Genomic DNA, 19,138 nt, shown 5'->3' with positions numbered 1-19,138 from the left:
GCTTTTACTGCTCTGGCTGCCTCCTGTTGCATTCTGGGGTTTGTAGTTCAATGAGGCCTAAGAGCTCGCCGACTGAGGATTCTAAATGCCTTTCCCTCAACTGCAAATCCCAGAATGCAACAGGAGGCACCCAGAGCGGTTAAAGTGGAATAGCAGCGCTGTAAGAGTGTAGTGCAGTAATCTAGCCAGAATCCCATAGCACTGAGCCATGGCAGTTAAAGCGGTGTCAACCTGGGTTATCGGTCCCCAAACTGTGCCCTTTAAGAGAATTTTGGACTTCAACTCCCAGAAGTCTCAGCCATATTGGCTAATAGTCTGGGATTCTGGGAGCTGTAGTCCAAAATCCCTTTATAAAAGCACAGTTTGGGAACCACTGCTCTGAAAAACAAACCTCCCCAGACAGTCATTTGCTAACCTATGGTCCTCAAACTGTGCTTTTGGACTTCATCTCCCAGAATCCCAGGCTATTGGCCAACGTGGCTGAGGCCTTCTGGGAACTGAAGTCCCCAAATCCCTTTATAAGAGCACAGTTATTGAGGACCTCTGTAGATAAACAAACCCTCCCAAGTCATTCGCCTATCTATATATCTATCTATCTATATATATATATATATATATATATATAGAGAGAGAGAGAGAGAGAGAGAGAGAGAGAGAGAGAGAGATATTAGGCGACACAAGGAATATATATATATATATATATATATATATATATATATATATATATTCCTTCCAAGTCTCGCGAGAGGAAAGCTTTAGCGCGAGAGCCTCGGGAGTCTATAGATATATATATATAGAGAGAGAGAGAGAGAGATTTCCAAGTCTCGCGAGAGGAAAGCTTTAGCGCGAGAGCGTCGGGAGTCCCGCGAGAACTCAAGGCCCGCGACGACAATAGAGCGCGCGCGAAGGGGAGGGGGGAGGGAAAGAAAGGAAGGCGTCCAAATCTCGCGATGATATGCTTAGAGCAGCCATCTCGAGTTGCGAAGAAGTTTGTTTGGCGCGCTTGGAGGAAGGAGGCGCAGTGAGAGACAGGAAAGAGCGAGGCTGGCTTCGTGGGCTCCGTCTGAGGGGAGGGAGGAGGTGAGGGTCCCTGCGTTGTTGTTATTGTCGTTGTTGCCATTATTGTGTACCTTCCAGTCCCTTCTGACTCCTGGGGACCCTATGGCTAACCCTCTCTCTCATTCCTGCCCACATTTCTTGCCATTGCCTTCCTCTGGGGCTGAGGAAGAGTGTGGCTTCAGGTCCAAAACACACTGCGGAAATGATCTAGTTTGAGACCAAGGCTCAGTGTTAGGGAATCCTGGGAATTGTAGTTTATTGAGGGCACCAAAACTCTCCGACAGAGAAGGCTCAATGCCTCACAAAACTACAGCTCCCAGGATTCCCTAGCACTGAGCCAGGCCAGTCAAAGCGGCTTCAGACTGGATTATTCCCGCAGTGTGTTTTGGACCGAGTGCTGCATCTGCACTGCAGAAATAATCCAGTTTGAGACTGCTTTGATTGCTGTGGCTGAGTGCTAGGGAATCCTGGGAATTGTAGTTTATTGGGGGTGCCAAAACTCCGGCAGAGAAGGCTAAATGTCTCCCAAAACTACACTTCACAGAATTCCCTAGCATTGAGCCAGGGCAGCTGAAACACTCTCAAACTGGATTACTTCTGCAGTGTGTTTTGGACCTGAAGTCACACTCTCTCGGCCCCAGAGGAAGTGAGTGAGTTGGTCCCTGGTCTCCAGAGACCTAGTGCACCATCCAAACCACTACACTGACTGCATTGTTGTCATGGTGTCGCCTTCAAGCCATTTCTGGCGTATGGCGACTCTTAAGGCCACCTTGTCTATCACTCTTGGCAAGATCTCTTCAAAGGAGGTTGGTCATTCCCATCCTCTGAGGCTGAGAGAGTGTGACTTCCCTGACTGATTTGAACCATGGTCTCCAGAGTCCACATTTCAAACCAATACACATGCTACATTTTGTGTTGTTGTTGTGTACCTTCAGGTTGTTTCTGACTTGCTGCAACCCTATAGCAGGTATTCCTTGGCAAGATGTTTTTCAGAGGGAGTTTGCCACTGCCTGACTGGGTCCCTTTTCTCCTCCTAGGTGCCCTTTTCATGCCACTGTTGTTGTGTTGACATTTCCCGCTTCCTCCCCTCCCCTTGTGTTTCCACACAGAAGAACCAGCCATGACTTCTGTTTCTGACAAAGGCGACTCCCTGGCCGCTGAACAGGCTGAAAAGAGAGGACCAGAGACCGAAAACAAAGTGGGAGGTAGCGAGGAGGAAGATGAAGAGGAGGAGGGGGAAGAAGAAAAAGGTGGGCACATAAAGGATGTGTAGTAAACTGCCCAAAAGGTTTTGTGCATTTTCACAATCTCTTCAGTTGCAGCCCTTTCCTCCCCATCTCAGTGCTGGAAGAGACTTTGTTGAAGGATGGCAAAAGGAGTTTAAAAGGCAGAAACCTCTTTCTTTTCACGCACAGTACTGTGTTTAGCCTTTGCAAACTGCTTTAGGTCCACCCTCCCCAAATTTATTCTCTTAACTTGCTGGGATTGGGGCAGTATGAGGTAGCAGTTTGAGATGACATGTTTTCATGTATGCATTTACAAGGGTGTAAATGAAAAACAAACTCAGGTTGTTACAAAATATTACATGCATTCTCCCTACTGAACAGAAATAAAAGAATAGTACTAGTGCCACTGAATAGGTAGGTATACACAAAAACCTGTTGCAGAACACTTTAGTCTTCCTGGGCTTTCCATCTTGGACTTCAGAACAGCGGTCCTTGAACAAAAAAAAAGTTGCAAAGGATTGGAAAGAGAAACAGTAGAATTGTAATATAGCCACAAACTCCAGTCCATTAACGGTGGGTTGCACAAAGACAGTGGTTTCCTGGCACACAAAGGCCTGTTACAGACAGCCAAAATAAAGCTGCTTCGAGTCACAGTGGAGGTATGGTATTTCAATGATACATGCATCCTAAAAGTCCAGAAGCCACACCAAAGCCATGCTCCAGTCTGGAGCGTGGCTTTGGTGTGACTTCTGGACTCTTAGGATGCATGCATCATTGAAATACCATACCTCCACTGTGACTCGAAGCAGCTTTATTTTGGCTGTCTGTAACAGGCCAATATAACACTAGTTAACACCTTAGCCTCTTGAGAGCTCTCTTGGCCCATTCATCACATTTCCTTTCTGGTTCCCAGTCAGCATCACACTACATTCCAATAAAACCGACTATCATTTATATGGTTATCTATTTCACCCTGGCTTTAGGCAATGCCCTTCTTTTGTTCCCCAATTCTTTCAGTTAGTCTCAAAGATGCTATAAGATCCCTTTGCATACTGACTTAAAAAAAAATCTGTATGTATCACAAATTTCTCATGTTTCCATTGTCATTAAATGCTTGGGGATCTCTGATGTACAGTCTCCATTTCATTACATTTCTGGTTAGAGCTGCACATGCCTGATAAGGGGTTCACTTCTCTACACCCATCAAAGTATGCTTGAAATAGGTGTGGAAGTAGTAAGCTCTATAGATCAGAGGATTAGGAGAGCCATTTGTCTATAAGGAAATGGAGATGTCAGAGCTTTGAACAGGAGAGTTGAAGTTTTAACTTAAAGCAACCACTATTTGTCCTTCTATTTTCAGTTAGTGTTGTGACTCCCAATTTGGTTGCAGTTGAATACCAGCTAGAGATTTTAGATTTTTGGACAAAGATTTTCTGAAATTTGAAATGGGGTTTAAAAGCATGTGACACTTACCATTTTTCCACTGATGGCAGGATTCAGGGAATTGGGGTTTAAACAAGTTTTGTAGAGGCAGGTAGCCAGACCTTTCTGGCTATTCTGTTTAGTTTGCCTTATTCCAATTCTTGTGATCACTTTCCTTGTCTTAATATCCAGGTGTTGAGAATTGTGGTAACTGGCTTGCTGATAATGTTCCCCTTAGTCGTTCAATCTTAATTACAATCAGTATGATGGACAAGTTATCACTTAAGGGCTAGCCATCTCATTTTCCATGCAGGTGCTTTCTGAACTTTTACAGTCGATCCAATATGTACATAGTGCCTGGGGTGAATGTTTGCGTGGCAGACACATTCAAGGGCTTTTATTTGTATTTATTTTGGGGCCTGAATGTGTTAGTATCTAAGGTACTGTTCAAGGGTAATGCTACAAGGTATTCTCTTCCTGTAACCACTTCCTGTTGTGTTGCACAAAGAATATAGGTAAAAGATAGATTTCTGTCTGAATTTGCAGTTTGAAGGGAAGAATTAGTGGCTGATCTGTCTATGCTGAGACTATATGAGAGAAGATTGTTTACTTAACATTCATGTATTTGCCACTGAGTTGACATTCTAATTAAATATTAATGAAGTGATTATATGAAGCCAAGGTTCTTTTGCGGATTGGTGAATTACTTACCAGTCCCCTAGTAGAGCTGTTTTAATGTCTGTCTGTTAGTAGCTCCTTTAAAGTACAGTCGGCCCTTCTTATACACTGATTTTTTATACACGGATTCAAGCATACACGGTTTGAAAATGTACCAAAAAAGTATAAATTTACCTTGATTTTCCATTTTTTATAAGGGACACCATTTTGCTATGTCATTATAGTTAATGGGACTTGAGCATACACGGATTTTGTTATACACGGGAGATCTTGGAACCAAACCCCAGCGTATAACAAGGGTCCACTGTAATTCTTATGCCTGTGTATCCTGGTTTTAATTTTATATTAGGTTGATATTAATGTTGAAGAATAAAAATCGAAAAAGAAAATGTTTGACTATGGTCCAAAATACATTGCATAAATAATCCAATTTAAGACTGCTTTAACTGCCCTGACTCAGTGCTGTGGAATCCTGGGAACTGTAGTTTATTTTGCCACAAGAGCTCTCTGACAGTGAAGGCTAAATATCTCACAAAACTACAGTTCCCAGAATTCCCTAGTATTGAGCCACGAAAGTTAAAGTGGTCTGAAACTGGATTGTTTCTGCAGTGTGTTTTGGATCTACAATTATTATTACTATCATTATTTATTTGTATCCCGTTTCTCCAAACAATCGAAGCAGCTTACATTAAAATCCATAAAATACAATAACCACAAGTACCCTTATATCCCAAACTCTCCCTAACCCAGTTGTTGAATTTTTATTTTATTTTTGTAATTAACATACACTTCAAAGCTGTAAAAATTTTGAAAATGTTCTGAAAATTAGTGCTCTTAATTTTGTTGTTGAGTGCTTTCCAGTAATTTTTGACATGGGAAGCTTAAGGTGGAACATATCATGGGGTTTTCTTGGCAGATTTCCTATCAAGATGCCATTGCCATCTTCTAAGGCTTAGAGAGTGTGACTTGCCCAAAGTCACCCATTAGGTTTCCATGGTCAAGCAAAGATTCAAACCCTGGTTTCCAGAGTCATAGTCCAACGTTCAACTCACTACACCACACTGGCTCTGTTAAAATACTTAACTCTTAATTGATAGTGAAAAATATGTGAGTGATTGATCTATTTATTTATTTGGATCAGTCAGTTATTGTCAAAATGTTTTGTGTGGGGTTTTTTTTTAAGATGGTGGCAGCACTCGGATCTTCTCAATCTCCTATTTAAAATTTTATTCTGTATATTCACTTCAAAAGCTTTTCTAAATTTTATGAAAAAAGTAAATGTAATTGACTTTCTATTTCAGAAAAAAGCCTCATTGTAGAAGGAAAAAGAGAAAAGAAAAAAGTTGAAAGATTGACCATGCAAGTGTCCTCAATGCAGAAGGAACCTTTTACAATTACACCAGGCAAGTTACTGTATATATGCATGTATTAGTCTTAGAAATTTTTGTCAAAAAATTGAACCAAAAACACCCCCCAAGTTGACCTATCCATGGCTCAGTGTAAGTACTCTCCTTTAACTCTTACTATGGTAAAGGCAAGAATGTAATAGTGAAAGCACTGACACACACACACACACACACCGCCTTTGAGGGTAATTATGCATTGTAGACATATACTGAAATTCACTGCTTAACTGCCACTCAAGCAGGAACATAAGAAGAGACATATACATTAAAAAAATATCACTGGGTCATGTGTTTCTAATAGGTGATCAATATGTGACTTAATAGCTACAATAAGTGGCTGTTTTCATTTCTTCATAAGTAGGATCCAGTAATTATTTAGAGAATGTTGCATGTAGACACCTAATGCAACACATTTTTCCCTTTCAGGAAAGGGACAAAAACTTTGTGAAATTGAAAGGATACAATACTTCTTAAGCAAGAAAAAGACAGATGAACTTCGAAACCTGCACAAGCTTCTTTACAACAGACCAGGAACAGTAAGATGTCTTAACATAAAGTATTCATTGAAGTTGGTTTGAAATAGGCACAAAATGTAGAACAGATTTGTTTTAGAAAGCTACAAACCAAATCAGTAGCGTGAAAGTCCAGATAAATGCCCAGGATCCAAAAGATAGTGTAGCAACACCTATGCTTCTTGGAATTGTTTCATTTTATTTTTCATACTTGGTCCCAAATATTACTTCTGTTTCCAAAGCAAATTTTCACATGTTAGATGAAGTGTGGGCTTCTGCTTGAGAATTCTTGGATCTTGGCCACTTTTTCTTTGTAATGGCATCTAGATACATCAAGCATAGCATGTTCAGTTTTTCCCATTAATTCTGTTTTTGGAAGATTGTTCAGATTGTTAAAACTTATTTTTTTACTTTGTTATTCCATCATTTCTTTGCCTGAGACTTCTGCTAAAGCAGCTGGTTCATCAACAAAGTTTTTTCAGAATTCCTCCCATCCAGCCATTCCCTGTTTCAGAATATCCTTTTCTTTTCTCTACCCCTGCACCATACAATCAACCGTTCTGGCTACTAAGCAAGCTTGGCCTATTATTTTTCTTCTTGAAGTTTTCTAGAGATGATTTTATATTTCTGAATTTTTTTTGACACCTTCTGTACAGATGGTGCCATGGAAGAAATACCATGAAAGGTAACTTAGGCGGGATACAGACCGCTGATTTGGGGCGGCTTGCAGCCGCCCCTTTGTGCTACATATTGGGGCCAGGGCAGCCACAGCGGCAGCCCAAAGGGCCCAATATGGCACTTTTCGGGACCAGGGAGAAGCGGAAAATTGCCGCTCCTCCCTGGTCCCTAAAAGGGGTGTCCTTGGGGCTTCCTGCCCCAGGACACCCCGGGAGCCGCTGCCAGGGGAGAAAGTGACTGCTCGGCCCCTTTCCCCCTGGCGCCGTTCCCGCGGCAATCTAGTTTGGGAGCTCTTTCTTGTACTGCAGCACAAAGCTTGGACGCGCGCAGCCGTCACGTCAAAATGGCAGCACCCATGTGTACAGGGCGCCGCCATTTTTACATACAGAGCACGTACTAGGGTTAGGGAGCATCTGTACAAGACACTTCGAGGCAACCCTAGCACATACTCGGTACATGCTAAAAGGCCTGTCTAGAGAGGGCCTTAGACTGCATCCACACTGCAAAAATATTCCAGGTTAACACCACTACGGCTCAATGCTGTTGAATATTGAGATTTGTAGTTCTGTGAGATATTTAGCCTGCTCTGTCAAAGCATTCTGGCACTACCACAAACATCAATTCCCATAATTCCATAGCATTGAGCTATGGCAGTTAAAGTGGTGTCAACCCAGATTATTTCTGCAGTGCGAATACATCTCTAAAGGTAAATTGGATTTCTTTGTGGAATTTTCACTTCCCATTTCTCCCCTGAATTTTCTCCTGGGCTGTTCTCTCTTTGGTTCAGCTCCTATTATATGGCTATTTTGTGAAAATGAACCTTTCTAAACTTCAGCAATAAAGTCTTTCTTCACTAAACTGCATTTGCTTTTGAAATGTGTAAAACTAAAAAAATAACGATTCTGCATATGTTATTTCTAAAATGCATGTATTTTAATGTATATTGTAGGTTGCTTCACTAAAGAAGAATGTAGGCCAGTTCAGTGGATTCCCATTTGAAAAAGGAAGTGACCAGTATAAGAAAAAAGAAGAAATGTTGAAAAAGTAACCTTTTAAAACTTCTTAGCAACATTAAGTAGCATAATTTATGTTAATATAAGTATTTACATGTTAAGCAATGCAACTGCTTGGAACCTAGTTTTCTATTCAACAGTGTAATTTGGTGTATAACTTTCATAGCATCATAGAGTTAGAAGAGACCACAAGGGCCATACACTCCAACCCCCTGCCATGCAGCAACTCTCAATCAAAGCATCCCCGACAGATGGTCATCCAGCCTCTGTTTAAAGACCTCCAAAGAAGGAGACTCCACCACATTCCAAGGGAGTGTGTTCCACTGTGAAATAGCTCTTACTGTCAGGAAGTTCCTCCTAATGTTTAAGTGGAATCTGTTCCTGTAGCTTACAACCATTGTTCTGTGTACTGTTCTCTGGAGCAGCAGAAAACAAGCTTACTCCTCCTTCAAATTCTTAAAAAGGGCTATCATATCACTTCTTAACCATCTCTTCTCCAGGCTAAACATGCCCAGCTCCCTAAGTCTCTCCTCATAGGACATGGATCCAGACCCTTCACCATTTTGGTCGTCCTTTTCTGGACATGCTCCAACTTGTCAAGATCCTTTTTGAATTATGGTGCCCAGAATTGGACACAGTATTCCAGGTGAGGCCTGACCAAAGTAGAATACAGTGGCACTATTACTTTCCTTGATCTAGACACTATACTTCTATTGAAGCAGCCTAAAATCACATTGGCCTATTTTGCAACCACATCGCACTGTTGACTCATGTTCAACTTGTTGTCTACATGTTAAGCAGTGTAACTGCTTGGAACCTAGTTTTCTAATCAAGAATGTTATTTGGTGCATAACTTAGATGTACTAGTAATATCTTTCAGCAATAGCAAGTACATTTCTGTACAGCTAATCACTGCACTTAAGCACTCCCTATGCTGTTTACAATGTGCAAACTAAATGCCCCCAACAAGCTGGGTACTCATTTTAGTGACCTCTGAGTCAACCCTGGAATCCCTAGCTGGTATCGAACTCACAACGTTGCAACTGTGAGTGAGTGGCTGCAATACCGGAATATAACTACTGTGCCACCAGGGCTCCTTTCAAACCACTTATTAACTGTACTTAAGGAATAATATAAATTTTACATGCTAATTAGAATTCCAGCATTTGCTTGGGTGCTGTGAAGTTCTGAATGTGATCGTCAAATGCATCTGCCTATATTAAGGAAATATTTATATACCATGTTTAATAAAGTATGTTTCTCTACAGGTACAGGAATGCAGTGCTGAAAAGTATTTGTGAAGTTCTTGATTTGGAAAGGTCAGGAATTAATAGTGAGCTGGTGGCCAGAATCCTGAACTTCTTGATGCATCCAAAACCTTCAGGCAAGGTGAGAAGATAGTATAAACTTTGTGTGTTATTGGCTATGAAGCAAAATCACACCACATAAATGTCTTGGTTATTTTTCATATATTGTATGCTGGGGTCAGCAATCTTAAAAAAATCCAAAGGCAAGTTTTTGGCTTCTGGGACACAGCACTAATCCCAAGAGGGAATTAGCAAAAGTTTTTGACTTCTGGGACACTGCACTAGTCCCAAGAGGGAATTAGAGTGTGTATTAAAACATGAAATGTCTGGCTTCTTTCCCACCCCTTCCATAGATCAGTGTTGCTCAAACCGGTGGTCCCTGAACCAGTGCAGATTTGTAAACCATAGTCTGCCAGTCCATGGAGAGTTTAGGCCAATGAGCACAAATGTGGTACTGGATTCTTGGCATCTTGGGATGGAAATTACTGATTCCCCACATCAAATAGTCTGAAAAGCACTGGCCAAAAGGACACATTTATGCCATCATTATTTGAGTTGATGCTTATACTGTCATTGTTGCTTGGGAATTGTCAAGATCAAATAACATGTTGATCACTGGTAGTATGGATTGATTATTTTTGTTTTAAGGGGGTGTCCGCAACTAGGGTTGCTATAATTCTCTACTATAAACCGGGACAAAATGTAGGACAAAATTTAGACCAAAATGTAGGACAATTGTAGGATAAAAATTAGCCCAAATATAGGACATTTAAGGTCCTCCATTTTTCTTAAATGTCCTACATTTTGGGCTAAATGTCATCCTACAATTGTCCTATATTTTGGTCTAAGTTTTGTCCTACATTTTGTCCCGGTTTATAGTAGAGAATTATGGCAACCCTATCTGCAACCAAAACGACTTCTGTCTTCAGAATTCAAAGGACACTGCATTTCCTGTTTCTGTTAAAAGCAATGGATATTCCTTATTTTAAACCCCAGAATTCTCATTATCCCTTTCTTTAGAAAGTTTGGTATAATGGTGTTAGATGTCATTATGTTTTCCTGTCTCCCCATAATTCTCTTAAAGAATATGCAGCAGATAGGAGAACTGAAGTAGCAGTTGCTGTTGGGAAATTGAAATCCTTAGCACATGTGGAGCTCTTAAATAGCAATAGCAAGTACATTTCTATACCACTTATCAGTGCACTTAAGCACTCCCTAAGTGGTTTACAAAGTGTAAGCTGATTGCCCCCAACAATCTGGGTATTTATTTTAGTGACCTCGAAAGGATGCAAGCCTGGGTCGACTTTGAGCCCCCTTGGCTGGGATTGAACTCGCAACCTTATGGTTTGTGAGTGAGTGGCTGCAGTACAGGCATTTAACCACTGTGCCACCAGGCCTCCTTTAAAGTTGCAGTTGTCCTCCTTGAAATCTCCCAATAATATATTTAGCAGTTATGTTGAGTTACTGGTAAACATCTTCAAATGACTTCAAATTTTACTTGTGGAAAATAAAGGACACTAAAAGAAGGTAGAATTCAAGGGGGAAATGTAAAGACAGTGTTCTTACATGGATGACTGCAGCATTAAAACTGGATTGCACATACATGTCTTCCTTTGGGTTTTTACTTAATTATCAGTAACACCTGGACATTTATTATATATAATCAGAATGTTTTTAAAGCCCTGCATTTTTGCTGGGCTATCAGTTACTGTATATGTGAAAATTTAACATTTCTTTCCAAGGGAGTCTCAAAGCAAGCAGAACAATCAACTTAACAATCAAAAAGACAAAATATTGCCTAATTACCCATGTCTCTGCTTTATAATATTAAATAAGTATTGCCTAAATTACCCATATATGTGGCACCACACAAGGGAGAAACAATAGTGATTCATTTCTTATAAAACAAAGCTGTTCCAGTTCTTATAATTGAAAAAAAAACTTGACAACACTGCACTTGTAAAATTTTCATTTTTGTCTTGCTATTTGATAGTGAAATGTCTCTTCATATCCATTGTCTCATTACCCTCAAACAATAAATGCACAGCTTCTATATAGAAAATGGTATAAAGAATACATATGTCTTTGATACTACTAATACTGTTTCAGTATTTTATTTAAAAGAATGTAGTCATGTGTTAAAAATTATATAATGTAGCATCATATTTTGAAGAAGGTTAAAAGGTTGACAACCACAGTTTGTGTAAATCTGACAGACACAAGCTATAAAAACAATTGTCTTGGTTTTCTCAATATTTCATAGTCATTGCCAAAATCCAAAAAAACACCCAGCAAAGGTGGTAAAAAAGAACGCAGTAGTTCTGGAACAGCACGGAAAACCAAAAAGACCAAATGTCCAGAGATCCTGTCAGATGAATCTAGCAGTGAGGAGGATGAAAAGAAAGAGAAAGATGAATCATCTGAAGAAGATAAAGAAAGTGAAGAAGAGGTACAGCTTTGGAGATTATCTATATTAAAAACCAGTATATAATTTGTTAAATGGACTGCAGTGCACTGGAATTTTTTTTAAACCAGTAAAGTGTCTAGTTCAGCACTGTAGTTTTTGTTTCTCTGAAATGACTTTACCACCCAAGTAGCAGAGTAAAATCTGTAACTTTATAATCATTTACTTTCTAAAATATTTATAGTAGACAGGATAGTGAATGCTCCCAGAGGATGCTTTTCATATGCAGTGTCCATACCTGCATGCAAAATTATAAGTTCCAGATGTTGCTCACCTATAATCCTGTGTTTCTTGACAATTGCTTTCATCTCTATTTCCTTATCACCAAACAACTGTTAAGTGGGGAATGCACATTGCTGTAAGCTATGAGCAATATTGTTATGCATTGGCCACACAGTCAGGGAAAAGTGCACTTAGGAGCAGGTATATTCTGGCCATACCAGTGAGGAGCAAATGATGAGGTTGTAGTCAGGGTTTATTATCTTCCTTTTACTGTCCTCCCTACCCACCCCAAAATTGCAGCCTGTAACTGCAGTTTTATGCCAGCACTGTGGACTGTGTAGTAATTCCAACAAAACAGTGACAAAGCAGTGACTAGCAGTACTAGACATTACTTGTCAGGAAGCACCCACAGAATCTTGAGAATAGGGTGGGTTGCGACAAGATTTGTAATACCTTTGTTCTAGTAATAAATTCACCATGACTTCAGGATGCCTCAAATAATTGTAGCCTGTAAATTTAGTAGTTTTAGGGATAAAACACTTGCTACGAACTTCAAACTCTCATTGTTACATAATTCAAGGTGATATTATAATACAAGGTGATTGCAAAATTAAAAAGGCCCATTCTCAAACAAAATAGTATTGTACTGTAGTTACTGCTTCTCCGACCGGAATGTCTATGTGCTTTTTCTGCAGAGATCTTTCTGATTACTTACAGTGCAAAAGCTGATGCCTTTTTATTAGTGGCATTCATTTAATGTTCTTATCTCTCCTACAGCCACCTAAAAAATCAAAAAAAGAAAAATCCAAACAAAAGACAGCTTCAAAAAGCAAAAAGGGGTCAAAGAATGCTTATGTCAAGAAAGCAGATAGCAGCACAACGAAGAAGAATCAGAACAATTCCAAAAAAGGTAAGCCCCTATTTCAGAAAATGCATCTCAAGGTCCTGCAACAGAATTAGAGGTCCCTTGAATAAAATCCAATATGTAATGTGGTGGGTTGAATTAACTTCACTAATCAATACTAATGTTATATTATGTTCCTGCTTTTCCATGTTCACCACTGAGTAAGCAGGAGCCAACAGAAGAAATCTCACCAGGGCCCACCTGGAACTGGGACAGTTAGATTCTCTGAAATAATAATGATTGGACTTTGTGAAAAATAATCATAACTGCTCATGGTTCCACTAGGTTTTGGGCTTGCTAGGATCCTTCTAAGTTTCAGTCCTTAGCCCAGGGGTAGGCAACCTGCGGCCCGCGGGCCAGATGCGGCCCGGCAAGGCCTTGGGAGTGGCCCCAGCCCAGTCCTGCCGCTGATTGCCGCCGGAGCCTTTGGCCTATCAGGAGGAGGCGGGCAAGGGGGGGGCAAGGGGCAGGCAAAGGGAGCAAGTGGCGGGCAAGGGGGGCAATTGTCTATAGAAGCCTCTGAAACATGCATTTATATTAACATTTTTTAAAAAATCAGCAAATTTTTTAGCGTGTCCTCCATATTTTTTAAAAAAGTGTCCTCCATTTGAAATTTTTGTCCTACATTTGTCCTGGTTTATTTATTTATTTAAAATTATTTAATTATTTATTTTTTGGCTTCGGTCCCCCAGTTGTCTGAGGGACAGCAACCCGGCCCCCGGCTCAAAAAGGTTGCCTACCCCTGCCTTAGCCTTTCAATAATTCCATATTATATTACAGTCGTAAGATACGAGGAGCTGTTATTTTGAAAAGCTGGTCACAGTAGAATTCAAACATTATGCCAGATGGTCCTATGACATTTAAAGACATTTTCTATACCAATTGAGTTTGTTCTGTTTCAACAGTAGGTCCAATGGACCTAATTGATCAATAGTCCAAAGGCCAATATGACTACAGAGAAATGTGCTTTCCTCCATTTATTCAGATTAGCACAAATTCTTCTCAGAAATAAAGTGAAGTTGATAGGGATGAATTCTGTAAGGAATGGTGTCAGATTTGCAGTTTTCTGTTATCTGTGTCCATGTTATTTGTTGTGGTCACAGATCAAGAAATAATCTGATTCTGTTGTTATTCTAGTGCTATTAGTCTATGTATGATACATTATATAATACCATACCCAAAACAAAAGGAATACAGGAAAGTAATTGTTGTGTGCCTTCAAGTCATTTCCTGCTTGTGGTAACCCTAAGGTATACCTATTATGGGATTTTCTTGGCATGATTTGTTTAGAGGGGTTTACCTTCACCTTCCTGTGAGGCTGAGTGAGTGTGACATCCCCAAAATTACCCAGTGGATTTCTATGGCTGGCTGTGGATTCAAACTCTAATTTCCAGAGTCATAGCCCAATGCTCAAACCACTACACTGCACTGGCTCAGAGGAATTAACGTAAATACAATTGCAAATGCTAGTGAAGTTCTGGGGATTTGTGAAGATTGAAACTTTACTGAAAACATGGATTTTTGAGGGTAGATGAGTGGTCCCACATAAGTGGTAATGAAGGATGTTTCTCTTTTGTATATGTGTATACGTAGGCAGCAGGAGAAATTAACAGTGGTTTTAAGGCAGACCATTGGCTGACGATTGGTACAGATGGAAGATCAAAGATAAGGCGTAGGGATGACAGCAGAGAAAAAAAGAAACCAGACAGCACAATCTCATTCTGAAACTTAACTTTTGAAATTTGTAATTTCCTCATCTGATATGGAGAATGTTTTTTTTAAAAAAGTCAGAATTTTAAAGCACTGATCTTCAATACAATTTGTAGTTCTTTAGATCTATAACAAAATGTTGACTTGTGTGAAAGGAAAATGACAACTCATTATTGTCTGTATTTCAATAACAAAATATCTTTATTTTAGAAACTGAGTCTGAAGATAGTTCAGATGATGAGCCTTTAATTAAAAAGTTGAAAAAGCCACCTACGGATGAAGAACTGAAAGAAACAGTGAAGAAGCTGTTAGCTAATGCAAACCTAGAGGAAGTTACTATGAAACATATTTGTAAAGAGGTATACGTTTGACCTCAGTTTAGTATCCTGGTTGTATTATGTGCTGTAGTTTAAAAAGTTAGAGGCCTCTGTGTGTGTGTGTGTGTGCGCGCGCGCACATGCATCACACATTTTTACACTCCCTCGGTGCAAGAAGAGATTGAAATAAATGCAATTGTTTTCATTGAAGACAATATGTGTATGTTCTGAGACATATGACCTAGCTTACCTTCCCTTCTTCCAAGATGCTCAAAGCAGGAATAACCTTCTTTTCCTTATACTATCTTCTTTTCTCTTTACAACAACTCTGAGAGGAAAGTTAAATGGAGGTACGGTGGCTGGCTAGTCATTGCAAAGAGCTTTGTTGCTGAGCAGAGATCAAAATTTAGAATGACATTTCCAATACCTGTTTGGATATTGTATCCCGTACCTCCTCTGCAATGCATAGTGAGGTAGTGATGATTTGTTCTAGGGAAAAAAGGAGAAATGCCTCTTTCCATTAAACAAGGTGTCTTTCTATTCAGCATTCATTAGTTCATGCTTGATAGAGGAGCTGGATTAGGAAATTGGAATCTCAAGCTAAAACTTGAGGTCACTCCTGACCTCCCATTGTGTTGAAAAAGTGGATGCAATCAGATTTAACTAGTACCACTAGCTTTATTCTCTATAAATTTTGTTGTGCTTGTGGCAGCTGAGAAGGATAATGTCACAAAGATTTTTTTTTTAATTCCCCCAGTGCAGTGGTCCCATTACAAATCCTAGTTCTTTACACCTGCTATTAAGATACTTAAAAATACAGGCGAACCTGTTCAGTTTATTTGCCTTGTCATCACTAGGGATGTGTTGATTTAACTACTTCGCTAACTGTTTTGTTAAATTGGTTGTTACAGGTATATGAAAACTATCCCTGTTATGATTTGTCTGACAGAAAAGACTTCATCAAAAAGACAGTGAAAGAGGTAAATACTTGATTATGTGGTAATTCAGTTGCAAAAACAAGGTGCTCTTTAAATTTGGAGATCTTTTGTAGTAAGAAGGTATCAAGTGTTCAGAGTGTCTGAAATCACATCTGAATTTTTCCATTATCACGCTTAGCTACAATTGGGTAGTTTCTAAATAAATTTGCTGAGTTCTACTTTATTCTTAGTTAAGTATGAACTGTAGTTATTTAAAGGCTTATCTCGAGCCTTAATATTTTCTTGGTAGTAAATTGTTTAATTTCTCTAAGACTTTATTCCCAGTCACCTTGTAGAATTTATAGCATTGGTAATCTGTTTTGTGGGAATGGGGATTTATGAAGTAGTCAAAAGACTTACTCAAACTCTTCTCTTTGTAGCTCATTTCATGATCTAATGGGAAGGAAATGAAGTCTGCTGAGATGTTCCCGTGGATTTAAACATTTTACAAACACCAGCAAAATTATTTTTGTCTGTTTTATTTTATTTTATTTTATTTGCCTATTTGGTATAGCATAGTATTTAGTCAGGGATGATTCTACTGGTTTAATGTTCTGAGTGTTAATTGAAATTTCTTTCACTTTTAAAAAATGTGTTCTTAAGTTTTTGCATGGCAATACATGTTCCCTGCTTTTACTTGGTGCATTGTGCAGTTTCTTGTACAAGCATATGTACTATAGCTTTTGTAGATTTTAGTGCATTGTAATGTAGAGAATTTTTAAAAATCAGTTAAAATGAAAGCTGTTATATCTGTACATATTCATGCAGAAGCTATTAAATACAGTATTGGGCATTACATTTATTTGGAATATCTACCAATTCTCTTAATCTGGAATAAGTCATATGTCCTCACTACAAATTACCGAAATTATTTTATACTATCTTGCATGTGCATACATCTGAGCATTGTCAAAGCATGATCACTTATAAATAGATGTTATTTTTGTACTTTGAAAGCTTTCTGTTTATATAAAAGCTTAATTCAAATGTCTTTGCTTTAAAAAGGAAAATCATTGTGTTTTTAGAGGATTTATGACCAATGTCAGTGTTTGAGAACAGGCCTTGGATTAATTTGGAAGCAAATATAACGACTGTGCAAAAGTGATGGCATTTGTTTGCTTCTTAAGGAAATTGTTAATTTGCTCATATTTTTCAGTGTTTAACAGGATAAAGTGGGCTCTGGCTAATTTCAATACAAAGGTTTTACGTGATGCCCTACATGCTAAAGTTAATACATAGGAAAAACAAGTATGATGTGGACTTCTAAAGTTGTCTTCCCTTTGTGAAGTGATCATGTTAGTGTCTCGTACTCCAGCTGTTCTTGGGTAATACATGCCCAGGAAAACCAAGTGATCCCTTAGGTAAGAATAACTTCAGAACAGAACTTTACTACTATTGTGGTATATGCTGGCCAATTTAGTATTGTTGTGGCATATCGGTATCTGTAATGAAAATATATTTAAATATGGGAGGATTGGTGATTAAGTATATTAGCGTAAAGCCAATTGCTAATCATCATTTGTGGAAAAACCCATCAATTTCAGTTTGTCTGCACTAGTTGAGGCTAACATCAAATTCAACTCAGTGACTTAAAATTGCCAGTCCCAGTTAGATTAGGCCTCTTTAAATCACTTGCTGAATGGTAAGTAGATCCCATTGTATCAGTGGATCCACTGTAGTTGTGACTAGCAGTTGGATTTGGTCCAATAAGCTAAAACACCTGCCACGGTGGTTCAGTGTGATTTCTTAATTAAAACCTGAGATCTACAAACAGTGGGTTAAATCATGACTGTTAGTCATGGGCTGTGATGAATAGGACTGCTTGTGATTTACAGTTCAGTGGTCACTGGCAGGTTTCATAATCCTCACAGCAGGATTAAATCCAATGTTAGTCGTCTTTAGAGTAGCCCCACTGAAATTATGGGACTTAGTTAGATTTAGCCCAATTATTAATGAAGTTTTATTAGTTTAGAATTCAGTTCCTGCCTTGTCAGTAAAGATACGATCATGAGTTAAAACTCCCAACAAATGCCAAATACGTATGTGTCATAATGTGAAATGTGATTTTCTCCATGATTGTATTGATTACAAGCACTGCAGGTTTTAAATATTGTAATACGTGGTTGAAGAATCAAAAGATGATAGATCTATATTCTGAAAATATTAAGCAGTTAGTAAGGTGTTTCATCCTCACTGTTTTTACCACTTTCTTTGCATGTAATACTTTGAGTGTAACTGAGTTTTGTATTCAATAAATGTCTTTAAGGAAAATGTATATTTTGATACTTTAATACATGTACAGTAAAACTGATACAGAACCAAAGGTGCCTGTTGTATGTCATCTACACAAACTTGTCGTTGATTTATAATGTGCAAAAGTAAACAAACCCAAAGGATAAAGCAATTTTTTTAGATTGGGCTTATAACAGAAAAATCAAGTGATTTAAACTCTTCCCTCCAGCTAGTATTTTGGCTCATTTTTCTTATGAGTAGTATAACTTTTTCAGTGCACCTAGGCATATCTTCCTTTCAGCAAGTGGATAATCATGGCATCTCTACCCAACCCAAACTCCTTATGAGATTTTCAGGTGGAAATGTGCCTCTTGCCATAGAGTACACTTCTCAACCTGTTATTATTACTAAATAACAGCCAGATTCATTTTCTTACTATATTAAAATAAGAGCATTATGCAGACTTCCTCCCTCAAATGTTCTAACCAAATATTTAAAAGGGCACTTAAAGTAGTAAATACGTATAGCTAATATACAAATAGGGCATGTGAGATGTCTGGAAAGGAATTACAAAGCAATAATAATAATAACAACAACAACAACAATAGGTTTTATTTATATACCGCCCAATCACTGGGAATCCGAGCGGTTTACAATAGAGGGGATAACAGACAGTTCCCTGCCCACAGGCTTACAATCTAAAAGACACGATACAAAAGGAGAAGGGAATGGTGAGGGAGGGAGGGAATCAGGTCCAGCATTCTTCTCTCCCTCTGAGGCCTGGACCAAGGCAGATGGACCGGAGGGAGGGCTCTTCTTCTTCAGGCTAGCCCCTGATGGAACTGGGCCAGCCTACTCTCTCCCTCAGAGGCCAAAAGATGACAGTTAGGGAGGGAGGAGCCTCTTTCTTCAGGCTAGCCCCTGATGGTACTGGGCCAGCCTTCTCTCTCCCTCAGAGGCCGAAAGATGACAGTACAATGCTTTTATCACAGTGGATGTTTACAATGTAAT

General features: G+C 39.1%; 1 protein-coding gene across 2 annotated transcripts; it reads left to right on the top strand.

Moving 5' to 3' along the window:
- The first annotated feature begins 914 nt into the window (after positions 1-914).
- Positions 915-18,170, top strand: LOC149317081 (protein DEK-like). Of its 2 annotated transcripts, XM_089516812.1 has the most exons (11): positions 915-1,080; positions 2,169-2,309; positions 5,687-5,788; positions 6,218-6,327; positions 7,931-8,025; positions 9,263-9,383; positions 11,565-11,750; positions 12,765-12,897; positions 14,812-14,960; positions 15,830-15,898; positions 16,276-18,170. In XM_089516812.1, exons 2-11 carry the CDS (start codon positions 2,180-2,182, stop codon positions 16,285-16,287), a joined length of 1,107 nt encoding a protein of 368 aa, XP_089372938.1. In that variant the 5' UTR covers positions 915-1,080; positions 2,169-2,179; the 3' UTR covers positions 16,288-18,170. The 2 variants fall into 2 exon arrangements, with proteins under 2 accessions (XP_089372938.1, XP_089372939.1); XM_089516813.1 differs by lacking the exon at positions 16,276-18,170 and having other exon boundaries at positions 15,830-15,910.
- Positions 18,171-19,138: the final 968 nt, after the last annotated feature.

This window comes from Sceloporus occidentalis, unplaced genomic scaffold (genome assembly GCF_023333645.1).
Source record: "Sceloporus occidentalis isolate IW3139 unplaced genomic scaffold, rSceOcc1.0.p SCAF_3, whole genome shotgun sequence".
In the NCBI taxonomy this organism is placed as follows: domain Eukaryota; kingdom Metazoa; phylum Chordata; class Lepidosauria; order Squamata; family Phrynosomatidae; genus Sceloporus; species Sceloporus occidentalis.
The sequence above is the reverse complement of the archived record's forward strand: the minus strand, read 5'-3'. Positions and strand labels throughout refer to the sequence as shown.